General features: G+C 38.5%; 1 protein-coding gene across 7 annotated transcripts; it reads left to right on the top strand.

The window, feature by feature from the left end:
- Positions 1-1,931: 1,931 nt before the first annotated feature.
- Positions 1,932-22,672, top strand: inavab (innate immunity activator b). Of its 7 annotated transcripts, none has more exons than XM_080891022.1 (11): positions 1,932-2,217; positions 8,495-8,595; positions 10,889-10,966; positions 15,399-15,532; positions 17,487-17,609; positions 17,697-17,928; positions 18,014-18,067; positions 18,310-18,610; positions 19,267-19,422; positions 19,832-20,531; positions 20,834-22,672. In XM_080891022.1, the coding sequence occupies exons 3-11, from the start codon at positions 10,912-10,914 to the stop codon at positions 20,924-20,926; spliced, it is 1,848 nt and encodes a 615-aa protein (XP_080747148.1). In that variant the 5' UTR covers positions 1,932-2,217; positions 8,495-8,595; positions 10,889-10,911; the 3' UTR covers positions 20,927-22,672. The 7 variants fall into 7 exon arrangements, with proteins under 7 accessions (XP_080747148.1, XP_080747147.1, XP_080747144.1 ...); XM_080891021.1 differs by having other exon boundaries at positions 10,884-10,966; XM_080891018.1 differs by lacking the exon at positions 8,495-8,595 and having other exon boundaries at positions 19,270-19,422.
- The last annotated feature ends 287 nt before the right edge of the window (positions 22,673-22,959 follow it).

Below are 22,959 nucleotides of genomic sequence, written 5' to 3'. Positions count from 1 at the left end.
AAGTTAAAGAGTTGGGACCTGACAAGCCCGAAATTCAACTAACCCAGGCAACGAAGGAGAAGTCAAAAGCATACAACAGGACTTTTTGTCGGAGTTGGTTCCAGCGCAAGTCGTGGCTGACAGGCTGATAGAGAGACAGGCTGCTCTATCAGGTTCTGATGGAAAACAACCTTCAAGACACATTCACCGAAACTGTAAGTCTTCTTAACATCCTCATCACCACACCAATGACAACATCAGAATCGGAGAGGTGTTTCTCTACTTTAAAGAGGATAAAAACTTTCCTGAGAAACAATATGGCTCAGGATCGGCTCAACGCTCTGGCTATGCTGTCCATAGAGAAAAAACTCACACAAGAACTTCCTGATTTCAACACCAGGGTCATCGAGAAATTTGCCACTCAGAAAGACAGACGAGCAAAGTTCTTGTACAAATAAGAACCCTTAACCATATTTACTCTCTTTCTCCATCCCTCTCTCTTTCTCTCTTTAGCCCACCCCCCCAATCAGTTTACAGTTGTTGTTTTCAATAGTTATTTTTCATTCATTCAAAAAAAAAATAAAAAAATCTGTTCATGTTCATTTTTACAAATCTATACAAATGGCCAGAATATGGTTGTTCATTTTTACAAATCTATACAAATGGCCAGAATATGGTTGTTCATTTTAAATTTAAATTAAAATTGTGTTGTTTGATGTACTCATTAAATGGGTCATTTTAGTCGATATCATAAAAATTGCCCCCCCTGAGATTTTTTTCAGGAGCCGCCACTGGTGTAGGCCCTTTATTTTTATTTTATTTTAGAACATGTAAATACTGTGTTTCAAAGAAACATTTTGCATCATCTTAAAAATTTTATTATATGTTTCTTATCTTCTGTCCCTTTAAGTGGACATCAGGTCTTGGTTGATCACTGGATGAAAAAAGGCAGAAGAATGTTTTATTTTAGTATCGTATAAGTTTGGGCTCTGGCGTTGTGAGATTTGGTTTCTCAGCTGCCGCACAGGACACTAACCTGTGAAGGGAATCCGTATATGTGAGCCTTGTTTCATTATATTTGAGAGAGTTCTCACTTTCCAGATGACACTACATTCATTTGATTTTTGTTGTTGTTGTTGTTGTTGTTGTTGTTGTTGTTGTTGTTGTTGTTGTTGTTGTTGTTGTTTTGGGGGGGGAGGGGGGGGAGGCGTTACTTAACTTTCCTTGCAGCCACAAAATATGGAAGCTGTAATTTCCATCATTTTGAAAAACTCTGTGTGCTATATTAGCCCAGTCCCTACACATTTGGCATCAATAGGAAGCCCAGGATGTCCCCGTGACAACACAGCAGGAGTCATGTAAACTGCAGAAGTGTTGCTGGACATCTCAGACTTAATTAACTGCTGGTGAAGGATTGCTCAACACTGCGGCTTTTTTTTCTTGCTATATTGTTTCATGTAAGAAACACCAAACCAGCAGGGCTGAAACCACGAGTAGTTCGTGGCTCGAAAACAACACGTAAATGTATGTGAATCATTGGTAACCATATTACCAATGATTTCCGGTATTTGCCAAAAAGCCATTGTCTGTATTTAAAGTGGTATAAATAACTTGTTTGGCAATAATATGTAAAACAAATGTTAAACGTATCCATCATGAATGATATCGAATCATCTTGAGCCACAAACAACATTTCTGTTGCAAGGTAGAAGCCGAAATCAGTTTTTGGCAAAGTGACTGTAATATATCCTTTATTTAAAAGCCACGTAGTAAATCCTGTTTATTTAGTCTATTTACCAATATAAGTAAAGACATTGCATATAAAAAAAAAAACACAAATGGAAACACTGGAAATCAGTTTTTAGAAGATGATCACTTTTTGGCACAACGCGGTTACCATGGTATTTACTTGTTGTTGGCTCGTGTGCTAACTGTTTCCGACGGTACCTGAAGGCAGCTCGGCGTTCCTTTGCCTCAGTGAGCGCTCGGTGTATGCTTTCCAACAAAGTTAGCGGTTTGAGAACTCAGCTTCAGCTTAATGGTTGTTTTCCTGTTAATTCAAGCGGCTAGACTACACTGACGTAACGCTGGGACTCGATTCTGTTTTCTTCCACTCCTTTTTTTTCACTGTAGCTAAAGTAAACTTCCAGCTCAAATCTGGGAGGCTGCGAGCCAATGGAGCGCAGATTGTATGGATGTAGATGAGGCATGCTGCTAGCAGGCTAACTAGCTACGAAGGTAAGAGCAAGAAAGCTAAGAATTATTATCTTACTTTAACTAGTTTTGTGAAGCATGTTGTTTATTTAGAACTGCTGAACCTAACTTAATGCTGGGTAACAGTGAGCCGAGGGTGAAAGTATTTTTGGGGAAGAGCTGACCACTGAAGCGAAGAAGTTCCTAAACTTTGAGAAACTCTAAAGATGAGGCCCAGCAAACTCAGTGCATCTGACTGAGCGAGTGGATGATACAGTCACACTCTCCTTTCTCAGTTAGATTTACTTTTATTTGTTTTTGTATTCAGTGTGTGTGTGTGTGTGTGTGTGTGTGTGTGTGTGTATATAAACCAGTGATCCTGAAACACTAAGTATCACGGAGTCTGTTTATCTTCTTTTTTAAAATGTGAATTAATTTTTTATGTGATACTTATTTACTTTAAAAAGCTGTTTAAAAAAAATATTGGTGTGTCAATTGTTTGCAAACGAGAAGTCAAGCTTGAAGGTGAACCATAAACTGTCTACAGATCCCTGACTGTACACAGAAGTTGTCGGATTGCAACATCCTCTTTGACTGGAAGAGTAAACATGTCTGATCATAAAATGCAAGCCTAATGAAGTACTTTTGCAAGCTTTTTGAAATGTGCACACAGTTTACAGAATTGTTAATACTAGGCATACTCCCAAGTTTGATGCTATTATGCTCCGATCCATGCAAAGGTTATCTCCTGTGCAGTCGTCCCATTGGTTAGTTTCTCATTTCACTTGATTGAAATTTTACCGCAGTCACACATTCCTCAGCATTGACCCAAGGGCAAAAGACAGAAGTGGCTTAACCCCTACTACTTCACTGACCCTCCAGTGCAGCAGTAATTACAAACTCATGCTGTGCCGCCCAGCATTGTTTAAACCCACATAAAACCTTAAAGTTTCCTGATGTGTCAGTCACCCCTAGTTGAGTGTTAGAGAATGAGTGTAAAATTTACTAAATGTGTGAGGCCATAAAAAACGTGTTTGGTATTTGGTGTAAATATAATATAACACTGGGATTTAAGAGATAAAGAAAACTGAAACAGAATATACTGTCATGGTAAAACCACCTTTACCAGAAGAAACACCTTTAATAGTGATAACTTGAAGTAACTTCAGGTTTCTGTATGACTCGCACCATTGAGGTTAGCAATGATCCATTTATATACAGCTCTCTTGTATTCCGCCACAGCGGTTCAATTGAGTTGAAGTCTGGACTTTGACTTTCACAAACACCTCCACAAACACCTCCACTAGACATTAGCTGTCAAGCACAGTGGCGGAGGGGTGATGATTTGGGCTTGTTTTGCCAAATAACTCCAAATAATCCAGGCGTCTAGCAGTCACCAAGTTGACCATGAACTCCTCTCTATACCAAAGTATTCTAGAGTAAATTATGAGCCCACCTGTCTGACAGCTGAAGCATGGTGAGCATTGCAGCAACACAGCAGCAAATCTATGTTAGAATGTTTGAAAAAGAAAAGAATCAAGGTTTTGCAGTGGTCCAATCAAAGTCCAGACTTCAAACCAATTTAATTAATCTAGCAGGACCTGGAGTGAGGAGAGCTGTACATAAGTGTGGGGGGGGGGGGACTCAATGAACGGAAGCCACGTTGTAAAGATTGCAAAGAAAAGTGGGCTAAAATTCCTCCGCAACGATGTGAGAGACTGATAGTCATAAAGAAACTAAAAGTAATTTCAGGTTACTGCTACTAAAGGTGCTTCTGCCAGCTACTGAATCGTGGGTTGAACTTCGTTTTTCCACACATTGCTTCTCAATTTTGATTTGGTTTTTGTTAAATAAATAATGACACTGTGTAATATGTCATTTGTTGCTGGTTGTTTTTACCTGCTAAGGGTATACGTTTTTCCCTCTTTAACCATAACTGTATACTCATCTTTTTAATTGTAGTTTTTAATGTGTTAGGCTTGTTCCCTCTCGGCCACAATTTTAATGCTTGGTTTGCATGTGATAAACAAATTGTTCAGTGATCAAATCAGGGACTTTTCTTCTGCCAAAGTGTGCATGTAGTGTTTTGTTTAGGGTTTTTTGTTTTGTTTTGTTTTTTCTCACATGTACGTTAGTTTGTTGGAGTTTGAACCAACATGAAGCTTAAGTTGGCTGCAGGCAGTGAGAAGTGTGAAGGTTTGAAACAGGATTCTCTTCCTGTGCGTTTTATTTTTTTGATTTTCTTTTTTTTTTAGGGTTTGTGGTTTATTAGTGCAGCTTAAAAAGTGTTTCACTGGCACACATTTGTCTTAAGTTTTAAAGTATTGAGGACTGGCACTTAATAATTCTGCATTGGCAGCGGCGGTCTAGCCCATGCACTTATAAAAAGGACTCAAGAATATTTAAAGAATTTGTTTTGCCAGCTGCTATGTTTCCTTTACAAAGCCTGCTCTCTGTCTCTCTGGGACTTCTGGTTTATATAAACTACCCATGATGACATCCACCAACTGGCTACCATAACTCTGGATGCTGTGTGTTTGGTATCTTTGTGGGAAACAGTTTTACTAATCATCACATCAAGCATGATGGACTTAAACACACTGTTGGTGGACAGCTGCGATGTGACTAATGCGCTTCTGACTGTGAAATGTTACACTATAATTGCATCTTTGACTAGTTGTTAAAATGTGGCTAAACATTTCTCATTTACAGCTTTCTCTCAGTTCCTCTTAACTGTAGTTTCCCAGATCAGTGCGGGGTATTATATGGGCTCAGACGGTCTTGGAAAACCTGTGAGAATCCTAGAATTTAACAGTAGCGTTTTACACGAGTACTTAAAAAAATATGAATTAATTTCTTGTATATGATTTGATGCTGTTTTGTTGTTGTTTTGTTTTTGTATAATGTGCTGCTGTATTGTACTAACAGGCGCTGGTAATAGGTAGGGATGCTTCATCACTACTAATTTGATCATTATTCTCATGGCATTATTTACTCATTAACTATGGATGCATTCATTTAACTTTATAACTGATCTTTGATTTTCCTTGAGACTTAAATATTGTGTATTTTCAGTTGTTAAGTGAGTAAATCTTAACTAAACATGCAATAGGGAAAAAGCCATTTCTATAAAGAAATGAGGTGCACACATATAAAGTAAAAGATGGGCGTACCCACTGTAGGTTTGACCAAAAAAAAAAAAAATCTAAAGCCTCATATTAATAGATACTAAAATTAATATCCAATTAAGATCGCCATTTGCAGCTGTACAATTTCACCTCACTGCTGCTGGATGACAGACACAGGAATTTCAGTGATCAGTAAAGCTTCTGTTTCAACAACAGTGAAGTATTAAACTGTTATTAGAAATGTTAACCTGGCCTGTGCACACTTTATCCATTTAACTGTTAGCAATTGCCCGATAGCGACATTATCATCATGTTGTCATTGGGAACCTGGAGGGTTGCTTGCTGTGCAGAGCAGCGAGGAAATCAAAGTAGAAATAAAGAGTGAAATCCAGAGCAGAACAGCAGAATCAGACAGGTTTCATGCCTGAAGAGCGGAGCTGAGGATGTAAAAAGATGCAGACTGAAACAGAGCAATGTGAACGGTGGATGACAGGCTGCAGGCACATGTGGACAAGATGATTAACTTTGACTTTTTTTCCTTTACAATAATTTATTAAAATGTTTGTTATTTTGTTGTAGCCAGCTGTGAGGTCAGTTTTAAAATGCAGGCAGTGGCCGGTGGTTCAGTCTTTCACAGTGAACATAACACAACTAACACCACACTTTAAATGTTAGGTGTTGTGTTGTTTTCTGTACCTTTTTTTCTAAGTAGGTTCTAAAATATATTTAACTTCATGATCTCTAATGAAGTTTTCCAATTTTAAAATGTAATCTTAAATACTAATTTTGTTCAATCTAACTTATAATTTGGATAATTAAACATTAAAAAATGAACACTTTCTAAATATCAGTTCATTCCTTCTGTTTTTGCTTAAGGGGAACAAAATCTTTGTCGTGGTATTGAAAATGCTGTTGAGTGTCGAGTGTTTTCCTGTGTATCGGTATCGAGTTTGTAATTCTAGTATTGTAAAAAGCTAACCCTCTATGACATCAACCAGTGGTTTCTGAAGCCCTGTTTTAAAGCCTCGAGATGATGATGTCACTATTTTGGTGTTTTGAAAGCCGATTCGATGAGAAACCACACACTTATTGGCTTCTCAGTAAGTAAATAGCCAGGGGGTTATTTATTCAAACTAAACTTCGTGCTTTATTCAGTATGACATGAAATTAGTGACTTAACCCATAAACTCATATGTTTACTGATGTTGGGGTGATGTTTTCCCATAGATGTCTATAGGAGTCAAGGTCACTGGTGGAAGTTAAAATGAATACATATTTAAGGGAATTCCATGTTGCCTTTACGTTGCAGACCTGGAAGCTATGCCCATGTTTAATACTGTTTATGAGTGCGCTTTGAAAAAGACAAAATCTCAGCTGACTGAAGTAGGTGGTAAGCACTGTTCCCAACTACAACCTTTATTTGCATTATTATTAGGTCAAACTAATGCATCTAATATAGCTTAATATAGTCATACAACTAATACATCTAGTGCTATAATAAACCATAAAAAAGGCTGTTGAACTCATATTTATTTAGCCTTAAAATAAATGGGATGGGCAAACTGTCAGAAAGACCTGTCTGATCAGTTGAGCCACATGAGAAACTAGATTTCCTGAAATTCCCATTTAGAAAACATTTGAAGTCTATTAGGCTGCATTACCTAATAGGCTTAAACCTTTTGATACTGCAAATTCTAATTCAAATTTTATTTGTCACGTACACAGTCATACACAGTACGATATGTAGTGAAATGCTTGGACAACTGCTCGTGACCTAAGAAAAAAAAGGAAAAGGCTATGAATAAGATAGGAAATAAGAAGAATTGTGTTTTAAAAATCATTTAGCTTTTGTTTTTGAAGGAGACACCAAATATCGTCTGTTTGTGTATGCAGTTTTCCACGTGAAAGGATAATTACCACTTATTTCTTAAATAGAAATCTATGCATTTTCCTGTTATTTCTGATGATTTGATATACAAAAATGTAGATTATACTTGATTAAATGAATCCTAAATGAGCAAAAGCATTTAAATGGGAGGAGGGTATTTTTCCTGGGTCTGAGTTGCTCAGAAATCTTCAGTGCAGAAAAACCCACCTAGTCAAAGGCAAACTTGAAAGTCTGACATGGCTTAGTATCTGTGAAATGTGTTGAGTAGTGCTCACAGTGTGAAGTCTTAAGTGTAGAAGTCACTGAACCAAAACCTTGCTGCTTTCTCGGTGCCATGTCATTTGAGATCTGATCCCCGAGTGTCTGGGAATTGCTGGACCTTTTTGCGGGTGTCTGAGCACCAACATTCCTGGAAAGCCAAACTGAATATTGAGATTCAGAATGAATGTGAACCATGCAAAGCAGGTGCTCTGTAAATCACGTGAACTATGCCAGTACCATTTGTTTCCCTCTTTTCAGTGCAGGAAGAAAGAGGTGGATGCAAAAAAGCCTCATGGGTAGACCGGAAGTAGGTAGACAGGTGGGGGAAGTTTAAGGGGACACACGAAAATCTATGCTAGTAAAGTTTAAAATTCATGATTGCGTGTTGTTGTTTTTTTTCTCTGCTTTTAATCAACCAGGAGATGGCAGTAAACATGCACTGACTCTGGTGTTCTCATCTTTGGTCTGTACTACCTCAAACTCTCACAGTTATTAGGAATAGTTTATAATGATCATAGTGAGAAAATAGAAGCCCAACTCTGTGAGCGAGTCATTTAAATGCAGTTATGAAGTCATAGAGTCATTTAAACCAGATATGAGCTCTGTCCCACAAACAAATTTCCAGCCCTTAAACAAATCACAGTGAACCAGGATCTTTGACTGCTGCAATCCGGCTGCTGATAAAGATAAACTTACTAATAAATAATGAGCTCATGATTAATCTCTTCAATGACTTTGGTGCTAATTAATCTTTTGGTCTATAAAATGTGAGAACAGAAATTTGCAATCTTTTGAGCATGAAAATAGTATTTTTTTGCTTTTTTGTTTTGGCTAATAACAGTCTACCGTCTTTTTTTTTTTTTTTTTTTTTAACAATTTGTTTATCAATGAATTAAAGTGTTATTGTCAGGGGGCCAATCGATATTGCATTTGTCATGAGACGCACGTTTCAGTCAAAGATGGCCCCACCCATCTGTAAGTGGACTGATAAGAGCATGAAGTGACTTGTAATTTCTCGGTGTGTTGGTCATTGTTGTTGACACAGTTTCAAGCTCACACAGGAGTCGAGTTATGTGATACCATCTCAAGTGTTCAGCCCTCGCTGTCCGAGGCCACACCTCTTCAGCAAGCAGCGCTTTCTTAGCGGTGAGTCTCTCGCTCCTGCCCAGATTCTGTGCGGCTCAGGTTTTGTGTATCGCCGTTCAAGTTGGGAATTCTGTTGGACACTTTTCACTGGTTGGATTTTTGAGTTTTCCATGAAGTAAAGTAAGTTTTTTTGTTTTTTTGTCCTAATGACATTCTTCATAAAACCTACAAACGTCCATGTGCGTTAACTTGGATTAATGTAGAATATCTGTAATTGTACTATTAATGTGAATGCTTATACACAATGAAATTCTTTTACTGAAACTGTTAATTAGTTGTCCTCAAGGATGTAAAGTTGTTCAAAAAATATTACAAACAAGAAAAAGATGTTTTACCGGCAGGTAAATCACACCAAACCAAATGCCTACCTGTAAACACTTGACAAGTTTCAGTTCGCTTGCAACTGAGAATGCAACTTCATCCATGCGTGGAGGATAGATGAGTGCAGATTATTTCCTGGGGATTTTAACTTGACTTCAACTTGCCATGTGGGAAACGGAAAACTCAAAAATGCTCCAAGGCATATAACTGGACTCCCCAGATTTTAATGTAAAGGATATGCTTTGGTGTATTGTTGGAAATGAAAATCAACGTTGAATAATCATACCGTTGATTAAAATGTCTCAGAATAAAGCAGACTAATTGTTTCAGTAACTGAATTGTTTGTACTGACATTATTTGGGCTAATAGAATTAGTGGTGGCTGTTAAGGCTTCATTGAAAGAACATTGATTGATCAGTCCAGTGGTTCTGAAAGGGGCGTCTTTGGCATACTTTGCTATAAATCTTAAAGTTTTGCTGCATCATTTAAGTCCATTTCCACAGATTTGGACCATTAATGTGTATAAAATGAGAATGCTGTGTTCGTTGCTCCCTCCTTGGTTATCTCTGGGCTAGAAACTGATAAGATTGTGACACATCGCTTTAGTCTCGTTCACTTCTCTCAGGGATGTAACGAGCTGTTCCTGCTGCTGTGCAGCGTTGTTTATTAGTCAAACAGCTAAATCAGTGTTAGGATTATGGAGATATCCTTGGCAAATCTTCTTCCCAGTAAGGGGTCTGTTTTGAGGCCCAATTAGAAGTGGGTTTATTTATCATTTTGACTTGCATGTACTTTAACAGTATGCAAGTGTAGTTAAAAACAAAAAACTGTTGTGTACTGTGTATGATTATGTTGGTCCAGACAGTCGCATGAAATTTGGTGGCACTCCTGACCTATGGATTTTAAAGATTGTGTCGGTGTATCTGCCAAAGATGTGTGGCTGCGTCTATTTATTTATTTATTTTAATTGCTTGGTTTGAGATGTCAGTGCTCAGTGATGAGGTGGCTTTTTACTGTTTTGCTGTAACTGTGCAAAAACACCTGGCAGTTATCTGTGATTCAGAGGTGTGGAGGTAACAGTCACAGGTTTGTGGATGTATGTCATGGTTATGTCATTTTTAGAATAGGATAAGATAATGGGATACTTTTATTTTTATTTAATTATTTTTGAAGATCTCTGCATGTTTCCTGGTGTTTACCCAATAGATCGACTAACATTAAACTGGTTCTTGTATGACATAGCTGACTTTACCTTGGGTAGTTGTTCCTTTGCTTTCTAGTCTTAGCTGAAGTTAACCAAGCCTGTGTGCTGGAATGCAACCACAGTGGCATTCCTCTGTTCACTCAGTTAATTATTAAACTTCCCAGTTTTTATTTGCCACCAGATGGATTTATAACTCATGCATTGTGAGCCAGCTATGACACGGAGTGAGTTAGTGGCAATCATGACATCAGAGCTTAACAAACAGGCCGTCACAGGAAACACCCTAGACTTGACAACACATATGTGTACTCATGCTACACAAACGTGTGCTGTGGAAGACTGTGACTACACCTAAGAGTTCAAAGAGGCAAGTCACACCTGAATCACTTAAGTAACAGGTCACAGATTACGTAATGGGCGGTCTTTGCGAAGCTTGTGTGTTAATGATGTTTTCCTTGGTTTTAGGTTTTTTGTTTGTTTTTAATTACGCTATTGGTTTTATTTGAAGCATAATGTCTAGTTATTTAGGATTATTCTCAGTTTTTTCTCCTTGCTGTTGGATTATCTTAGGTCGCAGGCTTTGTGAATAAACTCCCAAATTCTGTATCAAATTTGCCAACACTTGCTTTGTCCAATTCAGGGCTATGACACTAAAAAGAAAAAGAAAAAAAGAGGCTGTCACTTTAAATTAAATGAAAATGAAATTCTTACTTACGTAACAGAAGGACATGGTATGTGACATTATCTTTTGCCTCCACTGAAGAACAGGAACAGGAAGACCATCTACTGACATGGAGGGGAACGGGGAGATCAGCGACACTGACAGCGGCATCATTCTTCATTCAGGTAAAAACAAACAAAAAATCAGTGTTTCAGCATTTATTTATTTTTAAATGTCATAGCACGCTTAGTAAAAAAAACTATGCACTCTAATCATTGCACATTGCAATATGATCATTACATTTGATATAGAGTTGAGATTTCAAACTGTTCCCCTGAGTCTGTGTCAGTATAGAACAGCTACAGGCAGGAGGAACAAACTGGGCAACTTTAACAACCTCAAATGCTTTCATTAATGTGAAAGTAGGAAGTAGAGTTAAGTGCTAGACAGAGATGACAGTTGTAACTCAGCATGAAAAAGCCATGTGAAAGACCACTTTTAATTTCTTCACCTTTTTTTTTGTTTCCTCGCATTTCAAAACAACTAACATACAAAGAAACTAATTTCAGTAATGACTCTTTGTTGTTCTGTCTTTTAGTTTTTCACTTGTTTTTTTTTTTTTTTTTTTTACTTGAAGATGTCAAACCGTGTCCATTCTTTGAAATATTGTGGTTTAGTAACAATGCGAATACTTAAAACTATACAAAACTGTCAGTCAATTACAATCCACACAGCTTTATTTCCACAGGCTGAAGACTGAAAAGTCATCGGCCTCACTAACTGACTAACTAGTCCAGGGGTGTCAAACTCAAATACACAGTGGGCCAAAACTCAAAACTGGAACAAAGTCGCGGGCTAACGTTAATATTTATTGAAATATATTTATTCCTCCAGATATAAGAATGAATCTTTTCTTATGGACTCAAACACGTTTTGCTGAAAAACTGAATATGGAACAAGCAAAGCTTAATACTAAACAATATATATATTAGCTGTATAATACCAGTAGGCCAGCTCTAATAGTAATTTGGTTTGGCTTCGCGGGCCAAATGTAATTAGGCTGCGGGCCAAATTTGGCCCGCGGGCCAGAGTTTGACACCTATGAACTAGTCAGGTCGTACTCCTACATGTGTGTGACTACACTGAGCACTGATGTTCCCCTCATGTCCAGTTTGCTGGGCGAGGACCTGTAACACAAGAGTGCTTCGTTTGCAATTTATACGGCAGTAAACTACTTTTTTTTGTGGGGGGGGGTAATTGAGAAATGCAAAAAGAATCATCTGATTTCAAAGGTAATGGACCTTTGCAGTAAGATGGAGTAAACTTTGTTTGACATACAAGGTCAGGATCTATGTCAATCTATGTCCATGCAAACTCCATGAATCCCCTCTTTTTAACGGTGTGTTTCGATCATTACCAGTGAACGGATGCAGAATTAAAGCACTTTGGAAGATTCTTTTGATACACCCTGTATTGCAGACAGTTAAAATAAGATCAACACTGTAACTACTGGAAAGTACGGTTGTTCTTGATTGCATCATTGCAATGATTCTCATCTGCGTCTTTGCTTGGTTTTTCCCATGCAGTGTGTCAATTATCAAAATGGTAATAGACTATTTCGATTTGAAACAGGCATTGAAACCCACATCTGACCTGTAAAGCATAAAGTCATTTTTCCCAGTAAAGCCTTGCTTTTGCCGTAAACGAGTGCTGAAACTGAGCAAACACATCAAACCAGATAAATTTATCACAGCACATGCTTTCAAGTCACTCTTAGTAAAACCTAAAGTATATTGTATTTTTAAGCAACAGTGTCGATGATTTCTTGAGATCACTGCTAACTTAGCAAAACAGTATCCTTTTAGAAAATAACAGAATTCATCCAAACATGGACTTATACCCTGGTAGCAGAAAAATCAGTTATGTTCTCGATAAAATAATCTCCACTAACTTTTCACTTTTAAGAAGTCATTCCTTCCCATTCAAGGTCAGGTAGATGTTATCTACCAAGTTAAACAAACAACAGGATGAAATCAGTGCAGCAGAGACCATAGTTTTCATTCTTCCCATTCATGGAAACCTTTTGCTGCCTACAACCTACACAATGCAACCGCTGCTGACACTTGGGTCAGAAATTTGGACGGTATGCTTGTAGTAGCCATTGTATTCAGAGATGTAAACAGAGATGAGGAATAGCTAAAAGAGGTTATGTCTGCCTAACTCTATAACCACTTTTTTGTTTTATTTACACATGAAAGCATCTTATTTCAGTTGTTACAGTTCCATAACTTTAGGGTCAATTCAAACAACTTTGTGAGTTTTGAAATATGAGTAATGCCCCTTAGGAGGACATAATGATATGTAAAAACATTTTCACTTGTCAAGATCTAATAATATCTTGTAACAGTGAGTAAATAGACATTTTTGTTATTGAACAACTTTAATAAATATCCAGCTACAGCTTTCATGAATTTGGTGCAGTAGGAATGAAGTCCAACAATGCAGCGCACATACTGATCATAGCAGAGCAGGGCGAGTTGCTTGTTGGTCACAAATGCAGGGTGGAAGAGGTTAAACAATTTGCCTGCCCAAAGGCGCAACTGGGCATTTTAAGTTCAGCCCTGGTAAACATGCGGGTCTTTGTATTCTGTCATTTTTGGGGGGAGGATTGCCACAGTTTACTTCAGGGTGTCAGTAAAGTTGCCTCTCCACTTTGGTTATCTTCCTCACAGTATCATATAATTAACGGCAAACATTAGCTGTTTTGTTTTTGCACACACATTAGTTTCTGCTGATTTGCTGTGGCCCCTCTGAAATTCCTCACGCCCTAATTGAGCCGCATGATCTTTGTTCTATACAATGAAAAAATGTCACACCAGAAAGAATAGGGTGATTATGACTGTGAGGAAGAGGAATTTCTCAGCCTATTGTAGTGCTGTCACTCTTTTTTTCTTTTCTTTTTTCTCCTGTCGCGCCTCATATGTTTGTCAGTACCTGCAGGGATTCTGTTAATAATCTCTGAAGGTATGTGGTGCTTAATGGATGATGCCTGAAACCACTCCCATAAGCCGGAGACCTAATGGCATTAGTCACCAAGGCTACAGACAGCACCAGTCGAACGCTCGCGTTGTTTATAGTTACAGAGAAGCTGACGGTTATTTTTCTTCAGTGTTACTAATTAAAACAGCAGATAAAACAAAGGATTCGTTCTTCTGTCCACTGTTATTGTTGCTTTTAGTTTCAGTGGCCTCCATTGTTAATCTGCTTCAATGATATGACTGAATAGATTTACAGACATAAAAGTATACATCATAAACAACCCTTTTATATACACACCAGGAAAAAAACTAGATTTAAACGGCACAGTACAGATAAAATATGTGAGTACAATTGAATTTGTATCTCCATAGTAGTCTGACTTCTCTGTAAGTATGACATTGAATGATTTTTAGTGTCTTTAATCAGTTTCTTGTTTTTGTGGTGAATTTCTTTTAAGATCCAGGCATTTTTGTGCACACAGAGTTGTCACTTTAGCACAACACATTTCAGAAGCAAAATGAGGATAGTGCTGAAACCACACATCTGCAACACAATGTCAACAGAAACTGAGCATGTTAAGCTTCACAAAGGCGGGAGTTGTTGCAGGACTCTTCTTTGGAATCGAATCAAATTTGTCTTGGTTCAGCCAATGAACCAGCAACGTGTATGTGCTTTGGTATCTTTAAGAAGAGCTGACTGTTTTTTGTATTTACCTTTATGAGTGATGTCAAATATCAGGTGAAAATAATTAAATATTGTGTGTTTTAGACGATTCACTGCTTTTCATCTATTTTCCTTTAGTTTATTTGGACAGGTTTATTTGAGTTCTTTAGCCATCCATCCATCCATCCATCCATCCATTCATTTTCTGCTGTTATTCCGTTTTGGGGTCACAGGCCCACCACATTTTATGAAATTAAATTCAAGATGTTTTAAAAGTTGGAGGCTGACTCATCAGGCTGTGAATCTTATGGCTGTCCCTGTTTGACCTCCATTGGAGTTGGACAGTAGCATGCTTAGATGTTTCTTTAGCTCTGAAGTTTACTATTCCTCTCCCTGCATATGTGTGTAATTATTGTACATGTTGTGTAACCGCTGTTAAGATTTCAAATCTCGGTCTAAGATTTCAAATCTCATTTTTCTCGGGTGTTCTTGGTAGTGTTTCTGTCATCTTGCTGATACACAATGACAATCATCACTGAGTTTCTGCTTAAGTTACAGTTGTCACAGGTGCTTTTAATTACTTTTTTTTCTTTTGGATTTAAGTGTCATTGGAGATTTAAGCTTTTGCTTTACCTTGTAAAGTCTTAACCATCAAGTAACTGACAGAAAATTATTTTTCTTTGAAAGTGGAGTGTTTATTGAACCTTTTAACACATTTTTCTAAAAAAAAAAAAAAAAAGAAATTAAATATATCTCAGATTTTTCTGGGGGGGAAAAATCACATCGATGATGCTGAGGTCCCAAAAACACATGCATCAAATATAATATATTTTGTATTTATTATGTATTTAAATAAAGAAATACATGAATGTCACATCATCTCAGATTTGTTCATATGCTCCTTTGCTATTGCAGGGTCTGACAGCCCAACAACCCACACAAAGGATGTGACCACACACACACGGGCCATAAAGATCAAACACCAGGAGCTCCAAGAGAAGTTAGAGATGTGCATACATGAGCTGAGGAAACTGTGCATCCGAGAAGCTGTAAGTAACGCTTACTCCACTGGTCATCCACAGATCAACCGTTTAAAACCTGGCGAGGCTGCATATCACAATGAAACATGTCACAGAACAAATGAGTCACATCTAATTCATCTCTTCATTAAAGTCTTAATGGTTTAAGTAGATCTACACAAAGTAAAGACAATTGTTAGGAAATTAAGCAAGCTGTCACAAGTACAGCTTTTGCTCACACTGGAAGCACACTGCAGATGATTCAGCCTCCGTTTATGAAGGATTAAAGTGGTGGGGCAGTTTTCTTGTTATGTTTTCGTGTTAAGTGACCTGCAGGAGGGACATTTCGTGTTTGTTTAATGACAATATTGGTAGCACAAGTGGATGCACAAATATGTATGAATGCAAAGTGACTGAGGATGGGACGCTAATGCGAAATCACAGGACAGTCATAGGTTGCAGTTTTTACATGCTCCATTTCCAAATCAACCCTTCCATCCTTTTTAATCACTTATCTAATACATGGTTGCAGATGAGCTGGAACTGATCAACAATCACCTCTGGTTTTAAAACCAGAGCGACGGGCAGTTAGGAGACCCTGGTTAGAGGATCACAGCTAGTTTTTGTTAGCAGCCTAGCTGCTATATTTTGCACCAGTTGGAAATAATCTATGAAGGACTGAGAGATGCAAAATTGAAAAGTGAATTGCAATAATCAAGGCAGGAGAATATTAAAGTGTGAACTAAAAGTTCCAGGAGATTGAATGACAGTAAAGGTTTGATTATTTTTTTTTTTTTTTTTTTTTTTTTTTTTTTTGTGAGTTGAAGTAAACAAGATCTGGTACACTCTGGTCAGGTCTCCAGTCCATCACAGAGAATTTTCAAATCACAGGAAAAGATATGAAATTTTAGCCGATTTCAAAAGTGAGTCATTCAAAATAGTTCAGTGCCGCAGTGAGACTGAGACGTCATCTCAGCTATTCTCTCTTTTCCTTTTAGGCCATTTAAAAGGAATAAGGCCAACACCAATTCTAACTAATGCATTTTCAAGGTTATCTCCGTTATCCATCGTACCTGTTCTGTTATCCCATTTCCTTTCAGATAGACCGTGGAGAGAAATCAGTCCATGTAATGTGGCTGTAGTGTATGAATGCATTATAGCTGTTAAAGACTTTTAAGCAGTTTCAGCCTCAGTTTGGATCCAGCATGAGACTTTTTTTCACGTCGTTATTTTTTCACGTCGTTATTTTTCATGTTAAGTCTTTTCTCTTTTCTATGAAATGAAATCTAGAAATTTCCCAACTGGACACACAGATTCAGGCATGTTCATGACGTGCATGGGTGCTCCGGGGTAAAATCCCAGGCCAGATCATTCTTTCCTGCTGACACTTGGGCAAGGCAGTCCTGTTGGGACATGCTCTAGGCGAACTAATGAGAGTCATGATACCTCTCCCAGAACTCGGTGACAAAAGAATAAGTAAGCTCATTGGCTACACGTGAGATTTTGTCTGTCTGTAAAGGCGGTTGACTTTGAGTAACTCAAAGTACGAGCCTCTTTTGTCTGATCTTTAATGAAATCGGAAACAGTGCTTTGCTTTTCTCTGGGTTCAGTGAAGACACGGGTACTTAATACAGTGGGAAAGTGAAACCCAAAGAATGTGTTGTGAAAGAAAATCTCTGCAAATGCAAAATTGTGCAACCACGTCTCTGCACCTATAAGTCTGAACATGTAAAGAGATAAGAGGTAGATACTTGTACACCATTTCAGAACTACAACATGGAGATGGTTGAGTAAACTGAATGGGGAAAAAAAAACTGCCAGGAACAAAACTGAAGAGATTTATCGGTGTTGATTTTTAAAAGAAGCCTTGTTTTGATTGACCATTTAACCAAGCTTCTGTGTATCCTTATAAAAATAAACTTTCATTCATGCTGAGATGTTGCTTTAGGGACATTTGGATTTTAATTAGTTACATATTGTTTAGGAGCTGACGGGCCGGCTGTCAGAAGATTATCCTCTGCAGCCAGGAGAGAAGGCCCCGCAGGTTCACCGCCGCGTTGGAGCTGCGTTTAAACTTGACGAACTCAAAATCCCTCGAGGAGCAGAGGTATAAGCCAAATTTGGAGACTGCACAATGGAATAGTGTCCTCTTGTTGTTGTCTGTCTCTCTGCTAAACTGCCGTAACCTTTGCAGGATTCAAAATTGAGTTCAGTCGACGCTTCTCTAGCGCTTCAGATGAAGATATATGAAGCTGCACGGAAGCTCTGTGAAGAGGAAAACTTGAGCAAGTCTGTGAGGAAGAGCCGCCTGCAGCAGTGCAAAAGAGAGGAGAAGAAACTCGAGCATCTACAAGAGACGGCCTTCAGCCTTCGACTGGAGCATGGCCGATCATCACCACTCCCTGCCCTCAGTGTTACGCAACAAGGTAAGGTGACAATTCAAATCATAACGGCTCTTCATAGAAATGTTTAATTTTAATACTGAGTGTCTTTCGGTTTTGTTTTTTTTAGATCTTGGCACATCTGATGACAGCTCTCTATCTGATTCTGTTGTGCAAGATGAAGGTAAGGTTTTTGCTTATTTCTTTGAAAGCACTTTTTTCCTTCTTTCATTTTCTTTGGTTTAAAACCCTCACAGAGTTTATTAGATGACTAGTTAACCACAGAAACTTCACGAGAATTCAAATGTTTCCTAAATAGTGTCATTCACAAAGGTAGAGAGTCTGTGGTGACAATAAATGTTATCCATGCAAAATTCTTTACCATGCGCATCATTTGTGGGGGGGGTTTGTTCTGTTTTTTCCTAGAAGTCACAAGTCAGTCTTCACAGCCTTCTTCAGGACTCCCTTATCCAGCAGAGACGGATCCTCCCCAGCTGCTCCCTCTGTCCACGCAGTCTTGCGTGGATGGCGCCTACATTTCTCCATGTGTGACTCCGCAGTCCCTGCAGCTGAACCTGAGTCACTCTCCCCATCCAAGCGTTGACTTGAGCTTTACCTCGAGGCCAGCGTATGACCTTCCTCCCATCGAGCACTCCCCATGGACCGAGTCAAGTCTTGACCAGCCCTACCAGAAGAGCAAGAAGTCGCACTCGTCCGTCAAGATGAGGTAACCCAGGCTATCCATTATAACTCCTTTCCTGTTTATCAAGTTGTGAGGATTGGAATTGGAAACACAAATTATGATTTGTGATGTTATGTAAACGAACGTTGGATTCTTTGGAAGGAATCCAGTTGGATTTTTTCCAAAGAACCCGACGACCAAATGAGATTTAAAAAAACAAAAAAACATCCTTTCACTTCTAAAATCTAAAAGGAAACTGTTAATTAACACGTTAACAGTGTAAGAAATTCCTTTACTTCAAAACAGGTCATCTTCATCTACTTTAGAGAAGCCATTTTTAAAAAGTAACCTTGTTTTCACTACAACCATTAATGCTCTGAATTAAATAGAACATGTCAATACTGCCATTTGTTTTTGCAGCAGTCAGTGTGCAGAGCCAACTGTAACTCTTTACATAATTATATATAGAAACTCCTGCCCCTGATAATGTGTATTCTTCTATTTGTTTTCATTTCTAAAAGGAACAATTGCTGTTTGCCACAGTATTAAATCACTCAATGTTTGACATGTCAAAATGCATTTATCAAAGTGTGTGTGCGTGTATATGTCCACACTGTCCACCCTTCATGTAGTACCCACATTAACCATTCATAAGATATATTGTTATATTAATTAATTACTCTCCTATGTTGTGTGTTCAGCAGCCCAGCCAAACCTGAGTCTTTGCCACCCTTGGAAGCTTGTTTAGCACAGTTGGCTCTGCCTGTTCAACTTTCCCATCTAAAGCTGAGTCGCACCCAGTCAAACAGTACACCCTCCACCCCAGAGATGCGAGTGCACAGACAGCTCTCCCTCAGGTAGCTATACCTCACACACATCTGCATGTTGAAATTGCACCCTGTGTGGTGCTCCTTTACAGAATGGATTATTTAAGAATATAGTTAAAGTTATTTAAGCCTCACGCAGTTTCTTTGCAAAGTAGCTTTGTTATTGTGTTTGTTGGGGCAGGGATAGCTCAGTAGGTAAAGTGGTCGCCCCATGATCGGAAGGTCGGCGGTTCGAATCCACTTAACGGCTACCCTGAGGTACCCCTGAGCAAGGTACCGTCCCTACACACTGCTCCCCGGGCGCCTGCTTAGTGGGCTGCCCACTGCTTCACAGAGTGAATGGGTCAAATGCAGAGAAAAACAAGTAATTTCCCCATGGGGATCAATAAAGTATCCATTATTATTATTATTATTATTATAATTATTGTGGTTTGCACAGGCTGTCCTCTCCTGACTCTGCATTTGAAAAGGAGCGTGGTCGCCCCCGAGGCCCGAGGAGGCGGCTGACCGAATACTCAATAACTTTACCAGAGACTCCATCTCCTACACTGAACTACAGAAGCCATGCTAGCTCTGAGGACAGCAACTCTGAAAACTCGTTTCCTTCTTACAATAGCTCCCCGTGTCGGGAATTGACCGGTGATTTGCCCAAACAATTTCCATCTGCATTCCTGCTCCCCAGCCCAGTTGGCAGCTATGGACCTCAAGCTTTCCCGCATGCTGGCTTTTACCGTAATCCCCGGCAGCAGCCCAGTCCTGGTATTCCAAAAGCCTATTACAATGAAGAACTGATCTACAATGAGATGGATATACCACGGAGCTATTTCCCCCAGCAAGCTCCTTGTTCCTCGAATAGATATGATTATAGATATAAAGACACTGCAGTACCTCACCAGCGAGTACAGAGGCCTTTTGCTCCTGATATTAGAATCACCCCGCCAGCAAATTGGGACCATCCACACTGCCACGCTAATGGTCTCCCACGACAAGCAGTGAACGAACAGCTAAAGTCGTGGCACAGACGCAGTCAGCAAAGAGCGCCCAGGTCTCGTTCCCTTGACAGACAGGGAGCAGTGCGGATGAAAAACGTGTTTGTCGGAGAGTCGCCCTGCTACCAAACTCAGCAGTACCATGAGCAGGTAAATGAGCTAAGCTTATTCTTGTTTTCAAAGCATTTCATTCTGCTTTCTTTAATAGAGTCATAAGTAGGTGAGAAATTGAACAATACGTAAATGCTGATATGATACAGACAAAATGTTTGCATTGTGATGATCTGACACAGTAACACTGTTCACCTGTCTCAGTTTTTAAATGCTGGCAGCTGTTTGAAGTGAAAGTGAACAATTACTTTGTGTTGCTGCGACAGGGAGAATACGCTGCTTTTCACTGCTGTACGTACGTCTCAACATGTTCATCTTTTCTTTCTGTTGATCATTTCCAGGTTATTCAGAGAGGAACTCTCCACAGAGCTGTAGAGGGTGCTCAAGGCCGCTGGTTTGGAGAGGACGCCTCTCACTTTTACAGCCAAGTATAAAGAGAAGAAACTTGGATGCCAAACTTAACTCTGTTAATGTAAAGGCAGCATATTTTCCCATTATACCAAAGTGAGATAGAAAATTGATATAGAGGAATTTTTTATTTCTAAAAGGACTTCTCATGAAAGTTTTTGTTATCCTGGAGTAAAAAATTGGAGCGTCTTACAAAACAATGTTACATGGCACAGCACTAACTATAGTTTCCAGGTTACCATAAATCAGACATCCTCAGAAATGTGAGTGCAGTGTTTGTTTGATTTTCTTTGTTTTTTGGCCATTTTAATATTTATAGGTTAAGCATTGATCTGAATGCCAGTGAATCACTATTAATGAAGCAGCCAGCTAAATTTAGGTCAATCCATTGATTAAACCTTGCAGGTTTCTTATCATTCCTTCACATCTGAAGCAATCGAACAAAATGAAAAATGGAGGAAGAGATGACATGAGATCCTACAAAGAATCAGCTACCAAAATGTGCATAGTGTAGTCAGATGTAAAGTTGTATTAGAAATGAATCTGGGATGAATTGATAATGCCAGATTGGTATTGAACTACCTTAGGTACTTTAGATCCACACTAACATGTTTTTGTTTTAAAACACAATGGATGTGCGTCCTGCATCTATAACATGCAGAATTAAACAGGGTTAAAAAAAATAATGCTTTATGGTGCCTTAAATGCAGTAATGTGGACATGATGTATAAATGTATTTAAAACAAGAAAATACACGTGTTAGCACGGCCTTAATGTAACATAGATGTGGTTATCTCTAGCTTAAAACAAACCAAATAATTAATCATTTTGAGAAATGTACCCCCAGACAGAGAAACTAAGTTTCTGCTGTTTGCTAGTTGGAAAACTAATATACTCATTTTCATTCTACCTGTATGAAGGAAAGGAGTCTACCGTCAAAATAATGTAAATTAGCAACACATCCTTTAATTGTGTGTTTGGGTTGTTGTTGTTTTTTTTTTTATCATGATGCCTGAGATTAATGAAGTCACAGTTTTACTGAACTTGTGCTGCTTTATTTCAAGATCCCAGGTTTGACCTCTTTATCACATACTTATGCAGGCAAATTTGTCTCAGTGTTATACTTGTTACAACTGGCACAGCTACAGAAACATTTGACTTGAATTAACAGACTTAATCAGCTAGTTGAAACTAGACACTAACTCATCCATGTGGGATGGTGGCAAATTGAGCAGAGGCTTGAGGCTTGGCAGCTATTAGTGTGCCAAATTGTAATGTTTTGAACTTATCCGTGCCTTTACCTGCGTCTGAGAGAGCAGCTCACTAACCTTTCTGTTAGCAGCAGTAATAGTTTGACACTGAGGTAGACACAAACACTCCAAGCCCACCACTCTCAACCAAACAAACTTCAAATAATAGATATTTGAGAATCCGAGTCATGTAGAGCGAATTCAGCTACAGATACACACTGACTGGTCTCTCACAGTAATCTATTTATCTTAATTTATTGTGATTTGCACCACTGGACCTGTGAAAAGTCAGACTTGAAATTAAATAAAATATGGACCAGAGTTTGCAAAACGAATCAGGTGTCTAGTTTACAAAAAGAAAAACAGACCACAATCATGTTACCCTTTGTGTCTCTTTTTTTACTGTCTTTTTTATTTATCATTTACAGTAGTTTAAGTGGAGTTATTGTGTTATGTTGCTGTTTTAAAAAGAAATCTGTGAAAGTGTTTTCCCTGTGGAGATAAATAAAGATTATTGTTTGAGTATTGTTGAGTTTAATTAGCTTATATTGTGTGTTGTGACGGAATCTTTGTAATACAAATACTTCCTGAAGACATTCTGACATGTCAAGGTAGAAAAAAAATTGATGTAAATGTACGCAATTATGGCCATATCGTTGCTTGAATTATTAATTTTCAAGATGCTGGCTCACTATCACACTCTCTGGTCGTCCTCGGACACAACTGATCATGTGCCTTTTGTGCCATTTACCTTTGAAAGAGCAAGGATGGCATACGATCATACAAAATATGACTGAGAAATAAGAAGA

Source organism: Rhamphochromis sp. 'chilingali', assembly GCF_963969265.1.
Source record: "Rhamphochromis sp. 'chilingali' genome assembly, chromosome: 9".
NCBI classification, from domain to species: domain Eukaryota; kingdom Metazoa; phylum Chordata; class Actinopteri; order Cichliformes; family Cichlidae; genus Rhamphochromis; species Rhamphochromis sp. 'chilingali'.
This window is presented reverse-complemented; position numbering and strand designations above follow the sequence as displayed.